The 10,717-nt window shown below is 38.6% G+C and overlaps 1 protein-coding gene across 1 annotated transcript; it reads right to left on the minus strand.

The window, feature by feature from the left end:
- Positions 1-558: 558 nt before the first annotated feature.
- barx2 (BARX homeobox 2) lies at positions 559-10,717 on the minus strand. Its single transcript, XM_033977379.2, has 4 exons — positions 10,326-10,717; positions 5,960-6,269; positions 2,842-2,926; positions 559-1,716 (listed from the first exon to the last, which is right to left on the minus strand). Exons 1-4 carry the CDS (start codon positions 10,510-10,512, stop codon positions 1,432-1,434), a joined length of 867 nt encoding a protein of 288 aa, XP_033833270.2. The 5' UTR covers positions 10,513-10,717; the 3' UTR covers positions 559-1,431.

The raw sequence follows: 10,717 nt of genomic DNA on the forward strand, positions 1-10,717 counted from the left end.
TCCGTGCAAACCACCGCTGTTTGCTTAAGAACCCATCCGTGTCCGCCATCAGCCACTAAAAATATTCTTTAGACTCCTCTGCAGTGGATCAGGGTCACGAGGAGCCCTTGGGTGCACCACAGGCCAGTGTGTTTGCTGTGCAGATAAAGATGATAAATGTCACAACGCAAAGTGCTTAAATGCTTTGTTCTGCTGAACTTGATTTATGGTGAACTTTGACTAAGTCTAATATTTCTCCAAATGCGTCTCTGTAATGGCTCTGCCCACACATCAACATGTCACAGCTACTGTAACGGTTTGATTTATACACAGACGTTTAGGTGTGACTGACAACTTAGCATGTTTTTGTGTGGCACAGAAATTTTAATACATTTTAATTTGTCTGTATTAAACAGAATAATATTCAGGCACACGATGTAACTTTCACTGTTATGGTGACATTTGGAAAAGCTTTATACCAGATGCCCTTCCTGACACGTCTCCCCCTCTCATCTATGGGACACAAGCACAAATGATTCCTGAATATTTCAAATAATAAAAGTGGATCATAAAAAATATCTCAAAGTGATATAATTTTATTAAGTGCATTTAAATACATAAACACACACTTGGAGTAAAAATAACTTTATACACATAAAAACGTCAAACAAGCTCCCAACAAGGCACTATTTACATCTGAAAAATACTGCATTATATGAAAAATAAAAATACATATACATATTTATAATTCTTTAAAAAAAAGAAACTGTGGATGTAGAAGTCAGAGGCAAACAAGTAAAAACAGTGTTGTGATAATACAACACAGTGAGAGGCTCATGCACGGCTCTGCTCTAAATGTGTTGTTCAGGAATCAGACGTCACAAAATGGAAGAATTCACGGCTCTGTAAAATAAAATAAAAACGGAAAAGGCAAAAACACGGAAAACTCTTGTATTTTGACATGACATATTAATATTTCACACCTTTCTACACAACTTTACAGTCTATGGCTTTACATTCATAGAATACAGTTTTGCAAATTTACTCGATATAAATTTCTTATAAACAATTAATAACTGCACTGTGAAATTCACTTCAAACTGAAAGTGAAATTTCTTTTGAGAACAAGGAAGGCACTGCGTAGCAACAAATAGTTCTGGCAGTGAAGGTCTGTTATACGACATTTAAGGCAAACATTGATATTTTGGCACGTAGGAAACTTGAGGCAGATTATGATAGACGTGTTTTGAAAATTCCTGATTTTTACCAGTGCAACGAGCGTCATTACAGCTCAGATATTACCATTTAATACCAAGGCTACACGTTGAATTTTGGTTCGAGTCACAACCCCTATTTAAAGCGTATGGCCATAACAACACAGGCATTTTACAGTGACCCTGAGGCACTGTTTGTTCTCGCTGGCGTCAGTCTTTGGCACATCGACGGTAACATTTAACTTTTATTTTGGGATTCTGACGGCATTACGAGCTGCATCTTCTCGGCTTCCTCGGACGCGTTATGAGTTCCGGTTTCCCTCGCGTCCTCCAAAAACACCTCCTGTTCCTCTTCGTGTTCGGGATCTAGCGCGGTCTCTCCGGCCGCCTTCCGCCTCCTCTCCTCCTCCTCCTCCAGCTGTAGTCTGCGCTCCTCAGCTTCAATCTCCTCCGTCGTGGGGATGGAGTTTTTCTTTGGTCTGCCTTTGGGTTTGGTGGGGGCCTCGTGACCTCCTTTAAGGACCTACAATAATACAGAGACAGGTTGGCCAGGGCAGTAGTGGTAATAAATGGCAGTAGTTAAAGGCATTGCGGGCTATTATGGTCATTAAAGAAGACGAATGGTCACTGGCTGCTCCCCTCTGCGCTCGTTTGTCCATAATGATTTGGGTGGGTTTTTTGTTCTCTCACTTCTGTTGACCTTTCCTCTAAAGTGTTTGCTCTTCCTGCTGTCATCACCGCCGCTCACACTCACCTCCACACCATTAGCCCCGGACACGATTAATACTTTCAGTCTGTAGCTTCCTTTACATTGATTTTCGATGATAAAACAAATATATAATCGAAAATACTATGAATGTATTTGATTAGATGTAAAAATATGACTATGTGTTATGACTAGAAGAGACGAGAAAGACGTTTATGGAATGAAAACGAAATATTGCTGGCAAAAAACTACTACTACTACTACTTTTAGACGGATTAGACAGAGACCGGGCTATAAAAAGTACAGTATGTCCCATCACAAATACTATAAATGACAAAAATGGCTTTACAAACAAGTCCGACACGATGATTAAGTATCATTTAAGTGCAAGTACAGCAGCCACCCGGATATGTAGAGGTGGAATGTAATGAAGTACATGTAGTAAAGTACTTCAGGTATCTGTAAGTAAAATTACAGTGGGTACTTTTTAGTTTTACTTAGCCACATTTGTGTGAAGGTATCTGTAACTTTCTACTCCATTTTTCAACTGGACTGCAAAGTAAAAAGTACTTTTCATATGATTTGAGAAGTTATTTTTACCATTTCCATGAAAATACCATGACTAAAGATTTTGAGTTCAAGTTTCATCTGTCGGAAAACAAAAATAAATACACAAAATTCATGAGAAAAAATGAAGAAATTGATTTGTTTTGCGACTGTTGACCAAAATCCGTCATTTTTTAAAACTTATATAGCTACATTTAATCCCAAATCTGTGTGAAATACTTTTAGTTTTACCTCTAAAAATACTTTAATACTAGATTTTTTCATGTGAGACTTTTACTTAAGTCACTTTGTGCCTCTGTACTTTTACTTAAGTAACTCCACCGCTTATATGACCACCCGTCTAATATCAAACCACATTATTTTAAATCGATTTACCATTTTCTTCCACTTCATGCGTCTGTTCTGGTACCACGTCTTCACTTGGAGCTGAGTGAGCCCGAGCGACTGAGCGAGGTCTAACCTGCGAAACAAAACACATAACTTTTAAGCACCTGCTACTTTCTAATACTCCACGTACTGCTTCCTTTTTATATGTGGCTAAGTGGACATTTCAAACAGCGGGATAAGAAAGCGCTCGAGTTTTGTCTTCCACATCAAAGCCGCCGGGCCGTTCTGACGCTGCACACCTGCACCTATAGGAAGTGGCGGGGCGACTGGTGCACAAGGTTTAGTAACACAATCGTCCCTCGTGTGTATAAATGATTGGTGTTGAAAAAGGGCTAAAATGCATCCAGCACATGTGTCGATCCATGACTAAAAGGTCTGTGGGCCGCTCGGTAACGCAACACCGCACTGAAAGACACAAGGAATAACACAATCTGATTTGAGAGGGAGGGTTTATCTGATTGGTTACAAAAGAGACTTCCTCTTCTCTAGACTTCTAAGATAAACGTTATTAAGAGCGCTCTTTTTATGAGCCGGAGGAAGACGACATCAAACGAAAAACGAGGAGTAAACCCGCCGATTCGTTTGGTCGTTCTTAAATCTTGGACTTTCTTTGGTGGCTATTAATGTTTGTGACCAAAAACCATGTCCACCGTTACTTTTTAGAACCTCTTTAGACGAAAATCGAACCAAAATTTGCCATTTTACAGATTACAGTTTGAATATAATAAGGGTAATAACTTTGACTCATAGCGTTTTGGATAGTTCCTGATTGGTTTAAAGCTACGACGATACCACAAAAGAATGGGAACGTTGGGTTTTTGTTCATATAAATCTAAAAATCCACCAAACCGAACCAAATCTTGAGTATACACAAGGATTAAGAATGAATAAGCACAAACGTGGGCTCGAAATCAAAATCAAAAATACCATTGATTTATAAAAGTGTAATTAACTTGGGTAAACTATTAGTTACAGATTTCAAGCTTCTCAAAATAAGCCGTTATTTAAGTCATTTTCCGAGGCATAATAACGATAATCGCCGTGGATTAGTTTGACGGTAATTATTATAATTAAACGCAGAACTCAATCGTCTTTAGACCATGATAAAAATAGTCTGTGATATTTACTGATGCCATGGTTTCAGCCATCAACACCGCTGTGGTCCGATGCCAAGACAAAGCGAATAAAACTGGAGTTATCTTTGGATCACCACAAACCGGAGCGGAGCATGCCATGTCTTTGATGTAAGGGGATTTTCACACTGATGTTTCCCTGCCAGATGGGTGTTTAATTAATTTTCTACAGGGTCGGGGTGCTGTATGGGTGGCTGGTTGGATCGTAGCGTTCGGTCTATGAGGCAGGGAGACCTTCCAGGATCAGCGTGAGGGCGAGCCAGAACGGGACATATTAATAATGTATCGTGGGAGTTTTCCTTCACGGATGGCATGGAAATGGATTCGGAAAAGACATCTGGACTATTTTGAGCATGTTGAAAAGTTTTATTGCGTCCCATAATAGAAAGGCTTGCAGATGCTCGCCTTGTATTGTTGTTGTGAAAAATGTAGTATGAAATGTTCAAACCTGTATTTCGTAAACAGATTTCTGCAAGAATACGTTAATAATGAACACGAAAATATATGTGTCAGTTTACTTTTATGGGTCACGGAGTATTTGGAATTCCTGCAGCAGATTTGAATGACATTTATGCTTGAATGGCACCATGGATTATTGGGAAAATAGCCTTTAGGGTGAATAAAAATCATAGTAAAACTGGGAAATCTAACTCGGACTTGCGTTAGACCCAAAACTGACCTGAAACTTTGGCCACTGATATTAGCGCACATATTACCTCATCTTATTGTAGCAAATGAAACACACTTTTATAGATAGTACACCTGCACATGTGCAAAATGACTGGCAGTAAATCAGTGTAAAACATTTGTGTTTGCTTTACTTGGCAGCTCTCCCTGTTTCCTTGAATGAGGCAGTGTGGATTTTTTTTTTCTTTTTTTACATTTGAACGGCTCACGGTTAAAATCTTGTCCCAACTAGAATGCTGAGGTAATGCTTTTGGCTCTTTCAAATTCACATTACTCCGAACTATCCCCACAGGATAAATGAAAAATTATGATGCCGGGTTAACCACTTTTTATAATTGCATTTGTGGTGTGGTGAATGCCTGCCTTTTGTAGGTGTGTGAATGTGCTGTGTTTTGAAAATGCACTTAATTGCCAGGTATGTTTTAGCAGGTTATCAAAATGTCAGCTCTGAGTGACACTTATACTGTATGAGTCAAGGCGCGCTCGCAGATCGGGTTGAAATTTAATAAGCGTAAAATGAGACAGTTTTGATGCGTCAGTGTTTTGCTTTCTTTTATGAAACGGACTCGCAAAATCATTTAGGAGGGTTTGAGTAGAAGCGATAAACCGAGATAATCGTTGGGCTTTTATGTGGCGTTCGGGTTCAGCCCAGTGTGGGATTTTTTTAATTTCATGTTTGTTGTGACTTCCTGAATAAATTGTAATTGTTAATTGATTTGAAGACCACAGATTTAGATGTCGTGCAGTGATTATGTACATCATGGAGAAGGTAGTTTAAGGACATTGAAAAGTATTAGTAATTATTGAAGTAGTAAACAGCAAAGAAAGTAATATGTTATGTCTAAATAAGTAGTATTTTTATGTATTTATTTTACTCCTTGTGCAAATATGATCTGTATAGACACATTTGACTAACCACTACTACAACCTGAGTTTTTGTAACGTGAATTCTTACATCATTTTTTCCCCCATAAATAAATAAATAAATAAATAAATAAATAAATAAATAAATAAATAAATAAATAAATAAATAAATAAATAAATAAATAAATAAATAAATAAATAAATACATAAATACATAAATACATAAATAAATAAATAATATTGTAATCTATTTATTTATGCACTTATTTATGTATTTATTTTTATTAATTAATTAATTAATTTAATTTTCCTTTTAACAATGCTAGGATGATTACCGACAATTACTAAGTCAATTCTGTTACACTAAAATAATAAAGTTGTTTCCAAACACATCATAATTGTGTGTCACTACGTTATCTAACCTGTCAGGCGTGGACAGATACTTCTGCTTCTGAAACTTCTTCTCCAGACCCATGAGCTGCAGCTCGGTGAAGATGGTCCGACTGCGACGCGGCTTCTTGAGGCGTGCCGTGCCGTGCTCCGTGTCCGACTCGCTGCTGATGCTGAGGGGGGTCTGGCTGGGCGAGGGCTCCGGGCCGCGGGGGTGCTGCAGGTGAGAGGGCAGCCCCACCGGAGGAGAGGCGTCCCGGGGCAGGTGGGAGGGGGCCAGGGTGGGGGGCTGCCGCGTGATCACGGAGAGGAGCGGGTAACCGCGGAGAGACGATGACGAGCCTGGGGGGGAAGAAGACAGTGAATCAAATAAACGCAGTAAAGGGGTAGTAGACCTCAGCTGCACCGTTATCGATTGTTCATAATTGCTGAGATGGGTTGATATTTTAACAGTGCTATTTTTACTGTGAAAAGTGTTTTTTTGCTGACCCTGAACATGTAAGGGGCCGTGAACTCGATGACGCACAGTATGTTTTACAAGGCTATTCTGGACCTCTACTAAATATACTACCCGGACATATACTAGTACTGCGAGTAATTCTACCACTACAAAAACACTGCTGAGTTACGAGGTTTTATATTCTACATTATTAATTCTAAACTACTACTACGAGTATAATTTGTTTCAGTTATAAATGCTATACCACAATCACTTTTTGCCTCTAGTATGTTTACAAATACTCGATACTCCAGCTACATACTTGCACATATACAGTTTCCACTTTACTACAGGGGTATATTTTACCTGCTTTGGAATGAAAAGTGTTTTGACCCTGAACATAAATGAGGTTATGAACTCCGTGACACAGGCCGTGTTTACAGAGCTCTTTAGTGAAACGCACGGATGATTATATACTTTACTTTATTCACTGTAATTTCCGTTGCACATTTACAAAGTTGTTTTCAAAATAAAAGTCTGTATCAGGGCAGAATTATTGAGGGAAAAGCTGGAAGTGTGAAGCGAGTAAAGCCGAGGGGAGCTGTTTGTGGTTAGTGAAGGCAACATTAGTCGGATTAATGCAAACACATAAAACTAAAATCATCTAAAAATCAAAATAGTAATTTACTCAACCCTTTCAGCTTGGCAGTAATTATTATACGAATAAATCAATAACAATATATTTCCACAAACCCATTAAACACAATCTTTGTCTAATAGTGACTTCTGAAAAACAGATACTTCATTTATTTTTACTACTTACAGAAGGATAATTGTAGCTGCAAAACTGCACACGATTGTGCAACATCAGGTCATAAAATTTACTTAAGATGTGAGTCAAGGGTGAGGAACATTAAGTGCATGTAATCACACATATACTTTGCGCGCTCACACACACACACGCGCGCACACACACAGTACACACACTGTCGTCTTTGCCTTGGGCTCATCATGACATCATACTGAGACACTGAGGTCACTAATCCTCCAACATGAGTTTGTAGCAACAGGTCTAGACAAGAAACCCTCTCCTCTCTGCACCTTTGCAAAATATAGAGTTATCGCGAAAAATAAAAATCATCAATAAATATTTGCTGCGGACGTGACGGTTGTGTAGATCCAGGTCAATTCAGTTTTATTTTTAGAAAGCATGCATAGAATGTTTTTGTACAATTGTGTTATGCAATTTATGTAAAAAGGAAGAGAAAACAAAAGAGCATGCGTTGGTAATAAAAATACTTCTACCTGACAGGCTGTTGACAAGTGCCAGCGTCTTGTCAGTAGTGTTGAACCATTACTTACAAGATAACTTTAAACTTTAATAACACTAATTATAACAATGATACGCAATCAGATGATGTACTTTTTATTGATTTGCATAGTTGATTTGTAAATTTTCCAGCTGCCCTTCCCCTTCCTCAGTGACCCAGGCTCTTTCATAAGACCCTGTAAGTGCAAACGTTAGACTGATGTGAAATGTGAAATATTACATTGCATAATACACTTCACATCTCAAATATCAGCTTTAAATATTATGAAACTTTTCCGTCATTTAATATTATTATTTACAGTCAGCGGTACAGTGTTAGGTTGTCAATGTAATTATTTTTGTCTATAGCCTTGAGTGCACGTCAATCAGCGTGAGACGAGCGACAAGTTTTCTTTATTCAAACCAAATGTGTTGCTTTTAATTAGCCTCTTTTACCTCGAGGAGATGGAACGATGAAATGTGATATTTTCTCAGGCCTATACGCTACATCTACTGACACAGAGGCGCTTTTAAGAAAGACATTAAACATTAGCGATAACTGTTTAATTTGATACCTACTCCCTGACACGTCTTCCTGTGATGAAGTAAAATAAGCCTGTAGCACAACCTGCTTTAACAACCAGTTCATAACTCATTGCTCGTTGCGAAAGACAAAAATCTGATGACATTTGACGAGGAGTTGACAGATTTTTGAAACCTAATCCAGGCAGCGAGGAGTTGTGCTTTACCTGTGTGTATGTGATGTGATGACAAGGGTGTAATCAAGCCTATCTAAGCCTAATGGACGACTTATTGTATGCAAAGGATTAAGCTGGAAAATGCTTTTACTTATCTAGAATTTAAGCTGTGAGTCAGAACCAAAACCACCGCAGTGTCCTCGGGCTGTGTGCACTACCCGTTTATTAATTTACAGAACTATGCAATGGTGCAGGTGTTGTTTATAATTTTAAATATACTAAATAAAGTTAAGTGTGATGTTGTTATAAGCTGTGAGGAGCACGGATTGAAAAAAATAATAATAAATCTTCACGTTTGAGTAAGTTTGTGGGACGTGTGCTGCAAAAAAAGTTGAATTTGTCTGAGGGGTTTTTATTGCTGTTGCTTTTTGCTTTCATGTCGTGTGTGTTTCTTCAAGTTTCAAATGAGATTATGGTGCGTTTTCAGAGCTGTGAAGTTTGAGACTCGTCCTTGGGCTGGGCTGGTTGACGGACTGAAAGATGGAAGCCTAAATGAAATAGTCAAACGTGCTATTACACTGTTGAGGATTGAGTCATTGCGTTCTGATCTTTTGTGTACATGCTTTTTTACTAAATGGGCAAAACAAAATGTGTTTCACAAAAATACATACATAAAAAAATTTAAAAAAATACATGTGATCATTTTGCCATGGCATTTTAATTGGATTTTCTTTGTGCGCATATATAAAAATAATAAATCTGACATTCACATTGGCTCAAAAATGAACTGGGGATTCCTAGACTATAATACAATCAATACAAAGTCAGACAAAACTTTAATATTTCTATTTTATGACACAAAATGAGCTCAATAAAAGATGTCTCAGATAAAACATGACTGTCTCTTAATGGCCTCTACTGGTGGAAACATGGAAAAGCACCTACACAATCTCACTCTTTAGGTGACTCCAGAGGCTGCCAGTTTCTATATAAAGCCCTTAAAAGCCAGTGAAGTTAAGGAATATACTGTGTCTCACACCCACGCAGTTACAAATAAAGCGGTGGGCAAAGTGTTCTGACATGCGGCCCATCAGGTCACTCTATCCATGCGCACGGTGCCAAAGCGCAGCCCCCGTGCGCTCCGGCACACACACCAATTCATATCACAGAGATGAGAGAATCCTATTTTTATTCACTCACCGCTGTCATCATCAAATTGCGCTGGTTATTATTTCAGACTTTAGGGCAATTATCTTAATGGTTAGCGCACGTGGCGAGCGGAGTTATTTGGATGTAGTTGGAATTACAATTAGGAAGCGGTCAAGAAGCTTTGTTTAGACAAGACAACAAGTGCTGCAGCAGCTGAGGCGTTTTAGTGCTCTTCTGTGAAAACATTTTTGAACAGACATGAGTTTCTGCCAAAGTTTCAGCCAGTACACAAACACTGAATGACCTAAAGGATCATTTTGATGGTTTACTTTGTGTTGACCGGGTAAAATCAATCAAAACGCATTCGGGTCAAAATATGAAGACGTTTATTTTATTTTTAACTAACACCTTGTGCAAAATGACATCTCATATTAACTTCATTAATTGTATTCATCATCGTGCATCACATGCCTCGGAGCATCGCTTCTGTCACAGGATTTCAACACTAAATAATTAAGAGCTGATACACAACGCAGCAGAAAGGTGATTTCCGCTGCAGATAATTATTTGTGAAGAAGTAGTGAGTATAATATCTGGAGCCAAATATGTTACATAAATTCAGCGTAAAACTACAACAGAAACATAAATAAAACTGAGGGACATGAGTTCAGTGCCTTTGAATGTTGCAGTGACTAAAAGCAATAACGCAGTTCAAGTGAAGATTTTATTTATTAAAATTCATTTTACGCACAGCCAAATAAAAGTGTGTTTAGTTTAGTTCTGTTACAAACACATGGACTTACCTGGACATGAATGCAGAGGTTTGGGTCTCACGATGAGCGAAGGACACACGGAGTAAAGAGAAAGTTTCTCAAAATAATCACAAGTCTCTTTGGACAGGATCTCGTCGATCATGAAAGTCTTGTAGCGCCTCCTGGCCGCTTTGAGCTGCCCGGGGGTGGAGAGCCTGAGCTCGGCTTGACAGTGCATGGTCTCTCCTCTCGTCTCTTCTTTGCAGCTTTCTGATGCGCAAAGTGGAGTTTAGACAAAAGACTTTTTAGAGGTCAGTTGGTTGATTCAATAGGCCAAGTTCATGCATTTAATTATACATTATCTTTGAAAGTGCTTCAGTTTGAAAAGGTCGCCACAATAACCCTGATCTGAAGCTCCACTCTGCGCTAATGAAGTGAGTGCC

This window comes from Periophthalmus magnuspinnatus, chromosome 13 (assembly GCF_009829125.3).
Source record: "Periophthalmus magnuspinnatus isolate fPerMag1 chromosome 13, fPerMag1.2.pri, whole genome shotgun sequence".
Classification (NCBI taxonomy): Eukaryota; Metazoa; Chordata; class Actinopteri; order Gobiiformes; family Gobiidae; genus Periophthalmus; species Periophthalmus magnuspinnatus.